Source organism: Catharus ustulatus, chromosome 24, assembly GCF_009819885.2.
Source record: "Catharus ustulatus isolate bCatUst1 chromosome 24, bCatUst1.pri.v2, whole genome shotgun sequence".
NCBI classification, from domain to species: Eukaryota; Metazoa; Chordata; class Aves; order Passeriformes; family Turdidae; genus Catharus; species Catharus ustulatus.
Window position 1 is genome coordinate 703,242 of NC_046244.1, and position 16,296 is coordinate 719,537.

The following is a 16,296-nucleotide window of genomic DNA, read 5'->3' on the forward strand; positions in this document are numbered from 1 at the left end:
CAATGGCTGCAGGGGGCGGGGCCACGCGGTTACTGCCGGCCACGCCCCCCGCCCACCAGTCCGATACTGGGGGCTTGGGGGGACCGATTTGGGGGGGCTGCTAGGCCCCCTCGGGCCCCAGCGCCCCAAATCCTCAGCACCACCGTCCTCATGATCCCGCAGCACCCCAAATCCCATCACCCACAGCGCCCCAAATCCCACAGCACCCCAAACCCTGGATCATCCGCTGCACCCCAAATCCCACAGTGCCCTAATCCCATCAATTCCAACATCTCAAATCCCGCAGCACTCTGAATCTTGCAGCCCTGTTCCAATAATGCCTCTGCAGCCAAATCTCCCAGGTCCCACAACACCCCAAATCTGCCAATAGGCCCAGCACACCCATTCCATGATCCCATCGAACCCAAAATCACCCAGGATCCGTAGCACCCCCATCCCCAGGATCCCAGTGCACTCCACACCACCCAGCACCCCAAATCCTGCAGCACCCACCTCTTCATGATCCCACTGCACTCCACATCCCTCAGCATCCGCAAATCTTCATTACCCCAGCACCCCAAATCCTCAGTACCCCACTCACCCCAAATCCCCCCAGACCCCCTTTCCCCCCAAACCGGACAAATCAGGCCACCAGGGATCTTTTTCATAGAAAATCACAGATTTTAGCAAAAAAGCACCTTTACCCCTCCCAGCCCCCAAACCCGCCCCAAGAGGGGGTTCAGGTGGGGGTGTCCCCCGGGGTGACGCCGGCGGTCACTTGGTCGCGCCGCCAGAGCCCCTCGACCAGGGCGTCCAGGACGGGGGCGACCCGGGCCAGCCCCGCCCACGCCCCACCGGCCCCCGGGGTCCCCCCCGCCCGCAGCACCCGCAGCCCCCACGTCCCCTCGAAGGCCCGCACGTCTCCCTCCGTCACGGCCGTGTGTGGGGCCAGGTCGAATCTGGAGTGGGGAGGGAACACAGGGTCAAGGGAAACAACAACGCCCTGGAAAATCCCCCCAAAACCACCCAAGTTTCATGGGGTGCTGTGAACCCATGGGTGTAACGAGGTGGGAGTGTTCTCTGCCTGCCCAGGGACTGAGTGGTTTGAAATCAGGGGGGTGTACACCTGATTGTGGGAGGGGGACAGAGGGCCAAGGGAGACACCAACACCCCGAAAAATCCCCCCAAAAACACCTAAAAAGAAATGGGAAGTGTGAATCCATTGGTGTCACGAAGCATTGCACATTCTCAGCCTACTGAGATAAGTGCTGAGAAATCTGGGGGTGCAAACCCGGCTGGGCGGGAGAGCATAGGGTCAAGGGAGACCCAAAATATCTCTCCAAAACCCTCTGTAAATAAGTGGGAGTTGTGACCCCAGCCCCCCAAACCCCATGAAGCCCCATCCCTTGTAATGAGTGTTGCACATTCTCAGCCTAACAAGGTATTGAGTAGGGATGCAAAGCTGCTTGGGTGGGGGGACAGAGGGTCAAGGGAGACACCAACACCACAAAAGTCTCCTTAGGGGTGGTGAAACCCCCTAAAAATAAGCAGGAGCTGTGAACCTATTGGAGTAACAATTTGTGCATGTTCTCAGCTTGCTGAGATACCAAACGCTGAGAAATCTGGGGGTGCAAACACATTTTGGGGCGATCGTGGCGGGGGGCGGGGCACAGGGTAAAGGAACACCTAAAACAACCCCAAAACCCCGGTAAAATCAGCGGGAGTTGTGAATCTACCGGTGTAAGGAGGTGTGCCCGTTCTCAGCCCCTGCGATGCCAAGGGCTGAGAGCCCCGGGGGTGCGATTTCCCCCACAGAGTGACTTTGCCCCCCCAGGAGACCCCAAGAGGATACTTGGTGCCCACGACCATCCTGACGAGGTCGCGATCCCCGGGGCCGAGCACGCGGCCCATGAGCGCCGGCAGATCCTCGAAGGATGCGCGGTCCGTGAAGGAGAACAGGAACAGGGCGGCGTCCGCCTCCTCCTTACAGGCCTGGGGACGGGGACACCCCCTCACTGCGGGCTCCTGGAGGTGTCCCCCATCCCGAAACGCGTCCCCCGCTCACGGGCAGCAGGTGCTCAAACTTCCTGAGTGCTCCGTCCCCGCAGTCCCAGAACTGCAGCTGGAACAGGACGGGGCGGCCGCTAGCGCGGGGCTTGGCCGGCCAGAACAGCGTGGTGGCCTCGATCCCTGCGGGGACACGCGGGACAGTCACCCCCGGATCCCCCAGGCCGTACCCAGAGTGTCGTGGTGGCCATGGTGGCCTCGATCCCTGCGGGGACACGCGGGACTGTCACCCCCGGACCCCCCAGGCCTTACCCAGGGTCTCGTGGTGGGCGGGGGGTACGGGGGTGCCCCCCAGCCAGGCCACTAGTGCCGTCTTCCCGACGCCGCTTCTCCCCGCCAGGAAGAGTTTGTAGGTGACAATGGGGACAGCCAGGGCGGGCGGCAGCGCCGGACGCTCCAGCAGACCTGGGGAGGGGGCTCAGGGTGATTCTGGGGGGCTGAGAACCCCGGCTTGGGGGGCACAGGAGGGGCACCCACCGAACACTCTCCGCTGGTTCTTGTGCAGGATGGAGTCCAGGTAGGGGCGGCCGGCGGGGGACAGGAGCCAGCCCGGCTCCAGCGCCCGGTCCTGCTCTGCCATGGGCGCCCAAACCTGGGGGACGGCGAACAGCCCCCTATCCCCCATGGGGTCACTGCTTCCCGCAGCTTTGGGGTCCCCTTCTGACCCCACCCCAAGGTCCAGGCACCCTCCCCAGGGTCCCTAAATCCTCCATCGCGTCCCTAAAACACCCCCCAGCATCCCAGCATCCTCCCATGGGATTCCCAAAACCACCTATGGGGTCCCTGACACTGCTCCGTAAGGTGCCTGACCCCCTTTCCATGGGGTCTGTGCCCTCCCTGTGGAGTCCCTGCGTCCTCCCATTGGTTCCCTGACCCCTCTCTGGGGTCCCTGTGCCCTTCTGGGGGCCTGCCACCCTCCCATGGGTTCCCTGACCCCTCTCTGGGGTCCCTGTGCCCTTCTGGGGGCCTGTCACCCTCCCATGGGTTCCCTGACCCCTCTGCCTCCCCAGTACCCCATTCATAGGGTCCTTGCCCTCCCCCATAGGATCCTTCCCCCCACCCCTGGGGTCCCCGCACATCCTAAGGGGTCCCACCTCCCTCCTATGGGTCCCCTGCCCTTCTCCGGCTCCTGTGCCCCACTCTGGGGTCCCTGACTCCCCCCCAGTGTCCCCCCATCCCCTCAGGGTGTCCCTCACACCCACGCGGAGTCCCTGCACTCCTTCATGGGGTGCCTGCCACCCCACGGGGTCTGTGCTCCTCCAATCGACTCCATGCCCCCACAACATTCAACAGGGGGAGAACCCAGACCGCTGTCCCCCTCCCTGCACCTGCTGCCCCCCAAATCCCTTCCATGCGTTGCCCCCCACACCAATTTTCCCGCGCGGGCCCTTTAAGACGCGGCCCTGCCGCTCACCTCAGGCCGTTTCCGCCTCTCAGTGACGTCACGAAGCGGGCGTGGCGCCACAGAGACCACGCCCAGTCGCAACTGCGCGTGCGCTTGTGAGTTGTGGGAGCACGTAGGGTGACCCCGATGCTGCGGATTTTGGGACCCCCATCCCAAATTACTGACACTGGCGGGATTTGGGGACCCCAACTGCCAGTTTCTCCAGGCTTTGGAACCCTCATCCCTAATTGCTGACACTGGAATGTTTTGGGGTGAGCATCTCCCACACTGGCAGGACTTGGGTTCCCAAGAGCTCCAGTAGGCCCTAGGATCCCCATCCCCAATTCCCAATCTCCAACAGGCTGTGGGGTCTCCAGTTCCCAGCACTGGCAGGATTTGGGTCCTCACTTCCAGCCCCAACTAGCCTTGGGGTCCCTATCCAAAATTTCCAGCCCCAAAGGGTTTTGGGCACAATTCCCAGCTCTGGGAGGCTTTGGCATCCCCAATAGCCATCTCCAGCAGTCGCTGGGATCTCCACTCCCAATTTCCATCCCTAAGAGGGCTTGTTGTCTCCAGTTCCCAGAGCTGACAGGCTTTGTGGTCCCCGTCCCTAATTCCCAACCCTAGCATGATCTGGGGTGCACAATTTCCGGCACAGGCAGGACCTGGGCTTCCCATCCCCAGTTCCCAGCCCTGGCAGGTTTTGGGGTCCCCATCCCAAACAGGATTTGGGATCCCTGAATTCCCAGATCCAGTAGGCTTAGGGATCCCCAGTTTTCACCCCTAACAGGTTTTGGGGTCCTCATCCCCAATTTCTGGCACCAAGAGGCTTCTGTGTCCCAAATTCCCTGTGTTCCCCCTTACCCCACATCCGCTGCTCCAACATTCCCTGGCACAAATATTTCCCCTTTCCTACCCAAAAAGATCCCAAATCCCCCCTTTCCCCCCTAAACTTGTGGGGAGCGCAGCAGAAACTTCCCCTCCACGTCATTCCCACCCCACCCCTCCCCAAAAGCACCAACCATCTGTTTATTTTCCTTTTTATTTGTTAAACCACTAAAAATTCATTGGGAAGGGGGGGGAGGACCCCCATGAACCCCCCCCCAAATGTACACAAGATTTTAAATATCACCGGAATTGCTTCCCATTGCTGCGCTTGGCCTGGGAATGACAGCGGGGAGACACCTGAGTCGTGGGGGGGACACCTCGCTCACAGCACCAGCAGCTCCCGTGGGATTCGGGGGGCAGGATCCAGATTTGGGCTGAATGTCTCGTGAACGGCACAGAACATGCGTTTCCCGACCGGGGGATCCCGGGAGCAGTGCAGGATGTAAACACTGGCAGAGCACCCCTCGAGAGATGCTCTGCAGGGACAAGGACATCAAGGTGCCATCCATCCCTGGCTTTGACTCTTTTTTTCGGGGGATGGATGACAAAAAACATGCAAAGGGGACGTGGGAATCGATGCCGAAGCCTCGATTGCCTTCCCCATGGCCACACTTGGAGAAGGAATATTCCACAGCTCACTCACGGTGCTCCTGAGGTCTGGGTTTTTTTGGGGGGAAAAATTGCATTTTGCTTTCCCTTAGGACAAATCAAAGCACTCTGGGATGAATGGGAGAGGTGGGATTCAATGAGGGATTTATTTACAGAGGTGGAAATGCCACGGGTGAAGCAAATCCCTCCCCATCCCCACGTGGCTGGGATGGGATTTAAGGCTCCGACCGGCAAGAAGCTCAGTGGGAATGGAGAACAAAAATTTAGGGAAGAAGGGACCACGTCATGGCACTGCCGGCTTGGGGAGGGCTCCCTGTTTGTAGGGTGCTGGAGGTTGTTGACCAAAACCTGGCAGAATCCGCCCCATTTTCCCCCCGTCTCGAGGGGACAGGAAAGGAGGAGGGTTGTCCCAGAAGGACGCACAGGTTCAATCCCTTCGGATTTGGATTTAATCTTTGCAGAAGGAGGCACATGCAAAGATGAGGTCAAGTTACTGCATCGAGGCTGCCCTCAGATTTACCAATATCTGTCCTTTTCCCTAGAAAACCCACCCTGTTCCCAGGCTCCAAAGGGCTGCTTTGGCCTTGAACAGGTTTAGGCCTTTGAATGAAATAAAACCTTTAAGTCTAGAAGGGAATTGGCAGCCAAATATCTCAGTTTTGGTGGAATAATGGGATTCTCAGAATTCTGGTCAGAGGGGATCAGGGCTGATCCCGAAGCCTGATCCAGCAGTGCAGGGAGAGGAGGGATGCTAACAATTGAGATTTTTGGCATTATGACACAAAAAAAGTCCTTTCCTCCTCCTTTTGGTCCTGCCTGGAGGACAGGGACAAGCGGCAGGTGAGAGGCAAAATAAAAAGGCATCGTGTTTGTGTCGAGCAAAGGCTGGCAGCGCTGGGAGATTTCCAGTGGGATATTGCTGTTGTTTTCCTGATGGAGTCGAGCATGGAATTAATCAAGCTAACAGCCTCCTGCCTGCTGGAATATGGGTTATTCCTATAAAACCACTTCTACTCACAACCCACAAGGAGTTTCAGAGAGACCAAGACTCGCAAACACTTGGAAAATAAACCGAGGAAGATCCTGGCTGGCGGAATTCCCTGGCTGCTCACCCCAAACCCTCGGATCCTCAGGTCCTTCCCTGCCTGTAAACACAACTCGCTCAACTGGGGTCTTACTGGGAACTGCCGGGGCAGCGCTGGAGGGTTTGCTTGGACTTTTATTGGTTTCCTGCTCCCTAATTCACAGTTTGAATGCCTGCGTGTTGGGAAGGGGCTCGGGAAGGAGGAAGGGCCGCAGGGCCAGGTGGCGGCGGCGGCTGGGGGCCGCATTATCTCTTTGCTCGCACAAAGTACAAGGCATTTGTTTTGGGGTAATATTTGACGTTTTGTTTCTTGTCCATGAGGCCACCGAATATGATCAGCTCCCCTCGGCCTTGCACCACCGTGTGTAAGCTGGTCTCGGGAGGCCCCACCACAGAGCTGCTGTTGAACACTTTCCACTTGACTCGTCCCTGCTCCTTGGTGTCCTTAATGTCCAGCACATACATCTGCATGGGCTTGCAGTTCATGCTCTGGTACAGTGGCTTGCCCACGTTCAGTGACTGCGGCGGGTGGTGCCCCAGGCGCCGGGCAATGGGGGGCAGCGAGTGCCCCTCGCCCTGGGCAGCGCCCGGCCGCACTGAGCCTGGCTCAGCGCCCGGGGACCCCGGGGACACCGCCAGGGGAGGGCTGAGTGCGGCTGAGGCTGAGGTGGCTTTGGAGGAGAGGGCTTTGACAGCCTCGAGGCTGCGGCGGAGCGCACTGGGGGACACGGCTCCGGGCAGGGTGCCGGCGGCATGGGGCGGGGTGTGGATGCCGTTGGTGTGCTCCGGGGGGTTCCGCATGCCCGCTGTCCTGCCCTCTGCGCCGTCCAGCTGGCACAGGAGGGATGTGGGCTTCTGCTCCCAGCCCAGCTCCACCGAGGCCAGGCGCAGATCCCTCTGCTCCGGCAGTGAGCCTCGGCGTGGTGCCAGGGCTGGCCCCACCTTGAGGTCAAATCCCTCGGCAGCTGAGGGGGTGCTGGGGGACAGGGCCTGCACAGGGCTGTCCAGAGCTGCTCCGGGTGACACAGTGCCGCCGTTGAGCACTGGGGAACTGTCTCCTCTGGCCGGGGACAGGCTGCCCTCCCGTGAGCCTGACGGTGTCTGCCTGCGGGGCCGCAGCGTGCCCCAGCGGCCGTTGACACAGGGAACCTCGTCCGTGTTCCTGACGGGAGACTGGGAGCGGAATTCCCGTGTCTCAGGCACCAGGGCAGGCGGCATGGCGCTGATGGGAGATGGGCGCGAGTTGAGGCTGGGGCTCAGTGGGGCTCTCCCGCTGGGAGCTTGGCTGAAGACCACGACGCACTGTCCCACCTGTGGGGAGAGCAGGGAACACACATCAGCAGGACCCTTGGTGCTGGGGAGAAGACAATGGCATGTTTGCACTGCCTTGTCCCACATGTGACACATGGCATGGGGACATGGGCACACATACAGACAGCCCATGTGACACAGCGGGGCACAGGGACCAACAGATGATGGTTATGGAGGATTTTAGGCAGGGAATAAAGAGGGAGGGATGTGTGTGAGGGAGCAGGGACCCTGCTGTGTCCATACCCTGCATGCAGGATGGCACCACAGCTCTGGGGCTCCATGGTCCTCGTTCTCCACCTTGAGCGGCTGCCACGTCCAGGGGTTGGCCTGCATGTGCAGCAACCAGGCGTCTTTGAACAGCTGGGGAGAGAAGGGTGACACATTCAGGAGTCTGGTCTGGAATTCAGAAGCACAGGCTGAGTTTTAGGAGCCCAGGCTTTATTTAGACCAGTTTGCTGCTGGGCCAGCCCATCAGGGCCATGCTGGGAGCAGTGCTCTGCTGCTGCAGACAGAGGATGTTGACCCACAGCAGGAGCTGATCACCCATGAGTGACTACACCCCACTATGGCCATGGATAAATCCCTTCATTCCCATCTGCTACCCCCATACAAAGTCAGGGCTCATCATGATGAGCCTCAGTGAACACAGGAAGCTGCTCAGAGAGCACCTGGGGTGATTTTTATTAATTAATGCAGTTCCAGCAACAGTTAAACAGCTTCTCTGGAAAATCTACCGGGGGGTGCCCAGATTTGAGGAATAAAATGCCACCAACATGCAGAGTCCCCGCATCCCAAATCCAGCCCCCAAGTGCCAGGGGGATGTTGATGTCCCTGCTCCCCCAGGTACTCACTGCATTGGGACCTCCGCAGCCTCCCAGGATTAAAATGGTCTCGTTGTCTATCACGATCTGGAGGGGACAAAGGAGAGTTTCAGGCTGGGAAGGATTTTTGGCTAGGCCTCCAAGGACAGACAGAGGCAGGTTCTCGCTGCATGGGTGTTGCTGGGTTCTGTGCTCCAGGATGAGGAGTGCAGCTGGGATAGGGCTGGTTTTGCCAGGCCCAGGGCAGAGTGGGATGCAGGGTCCATCTCACTCCTTGTCCCAAACCAGTTCCTCTCACCAAGCAGAGCAATTGCCCTTCCCAAAGCACCAGGGACCCCACATCTTCCCTCTGCAAAGGAGGGGAAGGTGGAAGGATTGTTTGGGAGGGCAGGTGCTGGCAGCAGTGTCTGATCAGTGCTGGTGGGCGAGAGATCCCTGTGGGCTCCTTTCCCAGGCATGGAAAGACACGTTCCAGCACGAGCCATCTGAGCCCTGCTGCATGCCCTGGTGGGACCAGCCACACTCTGAGAATCACTGACCATCCTGGATGGGGACACCTGCCTCACATTCAGGCCAGGTGACAGCCATGAGCTCCCTGCCCTGGGCAGGCACTGCCAGAACTGTGCTTGGAGCAATCCCAACTCAATCCTGGGATCGGGAGAGCGAAGCAGTCACAAGGGCCCAGAGCCAAACCAGGCTGTGCTGCCTCTCCATTGATCTCAGGTGCCATGGGGCATGAGTGGGGTTAAAGCAGGGATTTGTTCATTAGAGCTCTGAGTCACTGGGGGAGATGGGAGCTGTGCCCACATGGAGAGGGAGAGGGCCTGGCAGGCAAGGGCTGCACAGGTAACTTGGGAATGAGCCTGTGCAGAGCTGTCTGGAGCTGGGAGTGAGGCTGTGCCTGGCTTCTCTGGCTGAACTCACCTGGGACTGGCCCCCGCGTGGGTGAGGGCTAGGCCCGGAGATGCTGGGCTTGGACCAAGCCCACTGCTCCAGATCCAGCACCCAGACGTCATTGCTCCTGCAGGGATGAGACAACACGGGCTGAGGATACAACCAGGGATGTGGAACTTGGACTCAGGGCTGGGTTTTATGGCAGAATTGGGATTTTTGCAGGCTGGAGCCTTGGGATTTGCTGCGAGAAGCAAAGGGTGTGCTAAGGCAGCAGACAGACCCCAAAATCCTGCAGAAAATTCCTCATGAGCGACCCCAAGACCATCCCAACCCCCTCCTGGCTCACAGGGGCACTTGTCAGACATCTTCACCCCAAACTTACATCTGTCGGGATCCAAGGGAGCCCCCAAAAACGATCATTTTGTCTTCGATGACACAGGAGGAGTGTCCTGCCATGGGAGGGGGACCATGGGTGGTCATGATGCAGTTCCACCTGGGAAGAAATGCAGGAACACATTCCCCAATGAAGGAAAACGCTGAATGGAAGGACAAATAAAAAATCCCAGTGGCCTGCAAAGTCCTCAAGAACATGTCACGGGGGAAAACCACAGGGAAAAACCTCCAAATATCTAAATAGCAACGAAACTAATTAGAAATCCCAATGTGCTAAACATTTTTAAGGCATGACCAAGTCCCATGGCCAAGTTGGGAACATCTCCCCTTCCAATTAAGTTTGCCTCGAATTCTTTCCAAGAGGTTTAATTACAGAGTTGTAACGACACAGCCCAAAGTGCACACTGGATAATTGATACTTTGGAGGATGAGAAGTTCTCAGTGCAAGAGAAGCATATCTTCTCTTTGATACAGCATTTTCCTTCTCACACACATGATCAGTGAGAAAGCTGGATCTAAAATCGGCCAAATGGTGTTTAAAGGGAAAATTCCTTCCAGCTCCATGGACAATGCTGGATGCTCCAGTCCTGGAGCTGTAAAGGCAGAAGGTTGAAGATGGAGAAATCTGATTTATCACATCTCCCTGAGGGAGCTGAGTTTTGGATCATCACTAAATACAAGACCTCCAGCACTTCAGGCTTATCTTGAAACACCTCAGTGCTCCCAGCCAAAGTGATAAGGCATTTTAAACACTCCGGTTTCCCACCTGGATGGGGATGCTCAGGTAGCCTGGAATATTTACATACAAGTCCAGAACCATATGGAAGCAACAGCACCCACGAGGTGCCTGGCAGCACCCTGTCCTCAGCTCTGCTGCGCTTATGTGGCATTTCTTTGTTTCAGAAAGAGCATTAGAGACACACCTGGGAAACCAGGACCACGCACAGCTTCCCAGGCATTCCTCCAGCTGCATTCCAGAGCCATTTTTTCAGGATCAAAGCCTGCTCTTACCAGTTTTTGGAGGGGGAGTATGTGTGGATCTCATCGAAGAACCTCTCGGGCTGGTGCAGGGGATAAGGGCTCGGCCGGGTCCACCCCCCAAAAAGCACCAGCAAATCCTTGTAGACCACTAGTGTGGCCCCAGCCTTGGGAGAGGGGTAGGAACCTGGCAGAGAGGGAGGAAAAGTTAGGAAAACAACATTTGAACACAAGCCCCCAACTCTGCATCGTTTCTTCCCTAAGTGTCACAACGTGGAGACTCCACCTTTCCGAAAAAATGAAAATAACAGGAAAAAAAAAGAAAAAAAAGAAAAAAAGAAAAAAAAGGCAAAATTAGAACTGGAAGCCTGGGAAGAAAACTCCTGCCAATTTGTGTCAATGTAATTAGTAGGAGCCTGAAAGCACATCTCAAACACAGCAAAACATCTGTCACTCACTGGCAGGAAATTGCCGGTTTTCCAGCGTATCCCTCCAAATTATTGCTTTAGCGCCGAATAAAAGCAATAATTACCTCCAAATACCTTGTAACGTCTCTCCCCAAGGAGGGAGGGAGAAGGGAGACAATTCCACCCAGAGTGGCTTGTGCAGATGTGTGGGGTGCTCACAAGTGGCAGCACTCACTGTTTGAGAAGGAAGCCCTGAACTCTCTGGCTGTGAATGAAGTCACTGCTCGAGTCTGCAGGATGGAAAACCTTTTTGAGGTTCAAAGGGCTCTGCAGGGACCAGAGGCCTCCTGAGCAGGACCTGCACAAGAACAACGTGACCTCCTGGGCTCGGTGCTGTTGGGATTTTGCTCAGACGATTCCGTGTATCCTGAGGGTTTTCCTGAGCTCTCTCAACCCTACTGCTGCTCCTGTGCCCACGGGCCATCATATCCCTGAGAAGCTGCCCCATCCCTGGAAGTGTCCAAAGCCAGGCTGGATGGGACTTGGAGCACCCATGGATAGTGAAGGTATCCCTGCCCATAGCAGAGGGTGGAATGGGATGAGCATTATGGTCCCTTCCAACCCGAACTATTCTGGGATTCTGTGATTCCTGTGGAAGATGTCCCTGTTCATGGAAGGAGGGTGGAATGAGATGAGCTTTAAGGTCCTCCCAACTCACACAATTCTGGGATTTTATGGTTCTTAACCTGCTTGGAGCAGAAGCAGCCTCAATGCAAGAACCTTGTTGGCAAGAGCAACTATCAAAGGATTCGATCCCTTTGAATTTATGTTGGGAAATTTGCCATTATCTGCTGCAAAATCCCAATCCCTGCCTGCCCCTGGAGCCAGAGGTGCTGTGTCACCACCTGGTTGATGTGTGAGGTGTTGAGCTTCCCAGGAACAGCTCAAGCCTCTCCAGCCTGGCTGACTTCGAGCATCCTCCTTCTCACTGGAAGGTCACCAGCACCCGGCACATTCCTCCACCTCCACAGCTACTCTTTCCAATTAATCCTGCAATGCCCATCCCAGCCCCACGGCTCTGTGCCCAGCTCTGGGAGTAGGGCAGCTCAAGGGCACGGCTCACATGTGGCCATGGCGGCACCGCCACCCCTCTGAAACAGCCGATGCTCCGACCTGGCCTCCATCCCATTCCCCTGTCCCAGCAGGACTTAGAGACACATTTTTAGCAGGGAATGACACCCAGAACAGACTATTTTTAAAAGAAACCAGAGCAGCTATTTCAGGATATTGCAGCTAAGGGAAGCAATTCCATCGCGATGGGTTCCAGGTGCTGGGAGGCAAGAGCCCAGCACAAAGTAGCCCCTGGCTGATGCAGAGAAGGCCATGGTGTCCCTGAGCCCTTCCCCAGGGACAAAGCATTCTGCTGCCCTCAGCCTCATGGAGATGAGGGAAAAATGTGAATAAAGCTCTGCAGAAGCACTTAATGCAAGGTAACGTGTGGCAAGGGCTGTACCAAGGTCTCTGTGAGGACGAGATGCCAGTGAGGGTCACATTTGGTTACTCCTTGTTCCTGAGTTCCAGTTTTTCTAGCTCATTCCATGTGTGCAATTCATTAACCCAGATCAGCAGGTTTCCAGCCTAAATAATTCCCTGGCAGTGCCGAAAGTTTTCTCCTAAGCTTGACACCACAATAAAACATTTGTACCCAAGCTGGTGAATTCCAGCTGGGTGATTCCACCAGGGATGCCACAAGGTGCTGGGGTTAAATTAGGCTCTTTTTAAACAAAATGGGGCAGCTAGAGTAATTCCAGGATGGAAAAACCTTGCTCAGAAAGGTCTGGGATGAAGCAGTGAGGAAAGTCACTCTCCCACTGCTGTAACCTGAAGGTCAACACTGGCCTCAGCCATGGACACAATTCCCAAGTGAGTCAGTGCCGTGCAAACAGCCCAGGGCAGAGGCCAGCCCCGGTTTTTCAGGAAGCTTTGCCTGTTATTGGACGTTGTACGGATGTAAATGAGCTGAGTTTCATTCTGCAATGCAGGAAAACTCTGCATTTCACAAGTCAAAGAAGTGCTGGCCCCTCAAAGATACTTCCAACAGCAAAACTGGGATATCTGTGGATGCTCTCCACAAACAAGCACCTCCAGGATCTTGTGCTGGAGCAGGAATGTGCGGAAATCTGGAGAATTAATGCTGTTTATCCCTAAAGCAGGGGAGAGCTGCTGGGTCCTCGGGAAGGGTAGGAATATCCCGAGGGAGCTGCAGGAAGGGGAAGGCACCGGCAGCTCTGTGACCTCAGGACTCAGGCATGTGGAGGAGTCGTGCACAGAGGGACATCAAAGGGATCCGAGGACCTGCTCAAAGTCCAGCTCTCTGGAGGATGTGGGAGTGGCCCTTCAAAGACTCCCAGGAACACACAGGATCCTGTCTGGGACTGCACATGGATTGGGCTGAGGAGCCATCAAAACCTCATTAATCAATTGCACTGGTTCCCACTGGTCCCAGTGGGGAACTGACTGCGTTCCTGAGCTCCCCACCCCAGTAACACCACCCAGGCCAACATCCAGGTGATCCTTCCTGAGGATAAAGGCTGGAACAGGCTGAGGGTGTAGCACAGTTCACTCCTCCTAAGCACAGCAGGCCACATCCCTGCACACCTGACCCCATCCCTGCACAGCTGACACTGTTCTTTTGGCTGGAATGTGGAGCTAAAAGCTGGGCTGAGCTATTTTTTTCCCAGCTGATGGATTTTCCTGGCTTGCAAAGCCAAAAAACCAACCAACCAAAGTTCTCTGGCTTCCACAGATGTTTGGAAAAGAAATGCCAGCCTCTGATTGCTCCCGACACGAGCTCTGGGTGTTTTATCTTGTTGGATCTGTCCTTATAAGCAGTTTTTAAAGCCCAGTTATCCAGCCCTGTAAAGCCACCAGAGCTGCACGCGTGCAGATTAACGGGAACAAAGGAAAAGCCTGGCTCGAAGGGCATGTGGGACACAGAGTGCCAGAGCAGCCTTTTACTTCTGAAAGGGGCAGCCCTGAGAGATTCCAAAAACTAGCTGGAGTGAGGAACAGAAATGGTCACCCTGTGGTTATCTGCTGGGATTGCCCAGGTGGAAGGCTCGGCTCAGGTCGATGAGGTTTGGGGAATATTCCACAGAAGGGTCTGCACTGGCCTGGGGCGGGGGAAGGAACACATGGAAAGAGTTGTGTCAAGGGGATCAGTACTGAGGAGTTTCAACCCTGGAGAAGGATGAGTTGAGAGCTGCAGCAGGAGCTGTTTCTGTTGGATCTGCTGGATCCTGCATGGAGCCAACTGCCACCATCACGGCCGATCGGATTTCCATGAACACCTGGATAACCAAAGCCATGTGTCCAATCTCAAAGCTGAGAAATTAAAGGGATCTGCTCAAACAACCCATGAATTTCAAAGTGCAAAGGAATTCAAGCTCCCAAGTTCAAAAGCCAGCTGCAATCTGCACTCCAGAAGGATAGGAAAGCATCCCTGGGAAGGGCTCAGAGCTGTCCTTTCACAAGAATCCCAGAATATTTTGGGTTGGAAGGGACCTTAAAGCTTATCCCATTGCACCCCCTGCCATAGGCAGGGACACCTTCCACTATTCCAGGCTGCTCCAAGCCCTGTCCAGCCTGGCCTTGGACACTTCTTCCCAAGGCAGGATGGTGCTTGTTTTGCCCTCTGAGTTGTCCCAAACTGGATCCAACCCTGTCCAGCAGGAGTTTTGTGTTTCCATGCTCAGGCAGCAGCACAGCCACATCCAGGGGCTGGTTGTTCATCTGGCTTTTAGGCTGGAGCTGGATTTTAAAATCCCAATTTCCAGCCTGGAACCCTCATCCACCCTGGCACAATCATCCACCCCAGCTGAGGGATGGTCCTGACTACATCCCACCTCACAGAGTTCATTCCAAACTTGCGTGACAGCGTCAAATCTCCAAATCTTTTCCCTTCACCCGGAAACAAAACCGGAGAAGGAGTAAACAATAAATCCCTCTGCTTCCCAGGCCAGACGGGAGTTTTTCCACAGCAGTCAGCAGATTCATCCAGATCCCTGCCAGGTTTCCCAAAGAGAAGAGGACAAGCTGGTGAGCAGCAGTGCAGAGGCCAGAAGAAGATAAGCATCCCAGCAATCCCAATGCTAGCACTGGATTTGGAAGATGCCAAAGGAGCACTCCTATGGGAAGAGCAGACATCCCTGTGGCACACCCGCTCATTGCCAAAGTCAAACCAAACACTGAGGACTCTGCTCAGCTGCCTCGGATCCAGCATTTGACATTCACCCATTTTTAATCCCAAAATGTCTAAAAGAGAGCACTGGGATTATGAACATGTTCTAGGCTAGTTCTGACCAGGCCTGCCTAAACCTTAGAGCCTTTAAAAGCCACAGAAGTATCATTTTCTCTTACCAAAACCACAGGCAATTTAGTGTTCCCTTCCAAAAAAACCCCAAATTCCATGCTGGGAAGCAGACAGGAATTCAGCCTTGCAAGAGTTTTAAGGAAAAACTGAACAAGATCTGATTTGTCTCCTCAGCAGAGAGACAAGACCTCAGCAGGCACAAATAACCTCTTGGGAAGGAAGTGAGGGAATGTTCCGATTTTCTTTGCAATTTTGGGGGGCACGTTAGCAACCCCCCAATGCTGACACAAAGAATTCCCACTCCGCTCCCGGTGTGGGATTTCCACCCAGCAGTGACTCGTGACTGTGGTACAAGCCCAGTCAAACCCCGGCGTGGAAGCGAAGCTTTGGTTTCTCGCAATCTCTGGGAGGTGGAGGCAGAAGCCCTCGGGAGGATCAGTCACCTCCACGTTGTTGCAAGGTGCCCGTGGGTATTTTTATAACCCCGGCATTTGCGAGGTGCTGCCGCTCCGATAAAGCCTTGGAAGAGGAGAGGCAGTGCCCTCTGAACCCTGTGCAACTGGATTTACTGAGTCACTCTGTGCTAATGCCTGGCAAAAATGTCCTCATGCAGCAATTGAGCAAACAGCGCCGAGATAACCGCGCCAGAACGCCGCGGGCTCAGCCCTTATCTCCCAACAACCCAGAACCCGGATCGCCGCAATTCCTGCCGCAATTCCCGCACCTCCACTGCAAGAGAGGCTTTATGGGGATCCGCCCTGCCCCTTCCCTCGGCAGCATCGCCCCGAGTGCCGGCTGCTCCGCGGGGTGAGGCCACCCTTCACAACCATCCTTTGGAAAAGGCGGATTTGGTGCGCACAAGGTGCTGCTCTTGCAAAAGTCGCTGCTCCCTCTCTCCGTGGGTGGAATCGCCACCATCCACCTCTCCCTGCTTCCACGCTCGTGTTTTTATTCCCCCTGCAGTCCCGCAGACTTCTCCAGTGATTTAACAGCCCGACACCTCCCCAGATCAGTCCGGGTGCAATTAAAGAGCTCGGCGCTCCCAGAAAGAGCTGAGCAGCTCCCGGCGTTTGTGATCCCTGCAGGAGGCAGGGAAGAGGGCAATTGCT

At 55.9% G+C, this 16,296-nt stretch overlaps 2 protein-coding genes across 6 annotated transcripts in view; both read right to left on the reverse strand.

The window, feature by feature from the left end:
* Positions 1-679: 679 nt before the first annotated feature.
* Positions 680-3,498, reverse strand: CPLANE2 (ciliogenesis and planar polarity effector 2). Of its 3 annotated transcripts, none has more exons than XM_033079556.1 (6): positions 3,461-3,498; positions 2,524-2,638; positions 2,299-2,451; positions 2,045-2,169; positions 1,832-1,971; positions 680-938 (listed from the first exon to the last, which is right to left on the reverse strand). In XM_033079556.1, the coding sequence occupies exons 2-6, from the start codon at positions 2,624-2,626 to the stop codon at positions 719-721; spliced, it is 741 nt and encodes a 246-aa protein (XP_032935447.1). In that variant the 5' UTR covers positions 2,627-2,638; positions 3,461-3,498; the 3' UTR covers positions 680-718. The 3 variants fall into 3 exon arrangements, with proteins under 3 accessions (XP_032935447.1, XP_032935446.1, XP_032935444.1); XM_033079555.1 differs by having other exon boundaries at positions 2,524-2,660; positions 3,461-3,470; XM_033079553.1 differs by lacking the exon at positions 3,461-3,498 and having other exon boundaries at positions 2,524-3,368.
* Positions 3,499-4,744: 1,246 nt separating this feature from the next.
* The window catches only part of FBXO42 (F-box protein 42), a 45,062-nt gene continuing 33,510 nt past the window's right edge, over positions 4,745-16,296 (reverse strand). For all 3 annotated transcript variants that reach the window (XM_033079599.1, XM_033079598.1, XM_042779956.1), the window contains exons 5-10: positions 10,442-10,595; positions 9,420-9,530; positions 9,068-9,164; positions 8,174-8,230; positions 7,566-7,682; positions 4,745-7,322 (exon numbers count right to left, since the gene is read on the reverse strand). In XM_033079599.1, the coding sequence (XP_032935490.1) occupies positions 6,258-7,322; positions 7,566-7,682; positions 8,174-8,230; positions 9,068-9,164; positions 9,420-9,530; positions 10,442-10,595 (1,601 nt within the window). In that variant the 3' untranslated portion in view covers positions 4,745-6,257. The remainder of the gene's footprint in view (positions 7,323-7,565; positions 7,683-8,173; positions 8,231-9,067; positions 9,165-9,419; positions 9,531-10,441; positions 10,596-16,296) is intronic.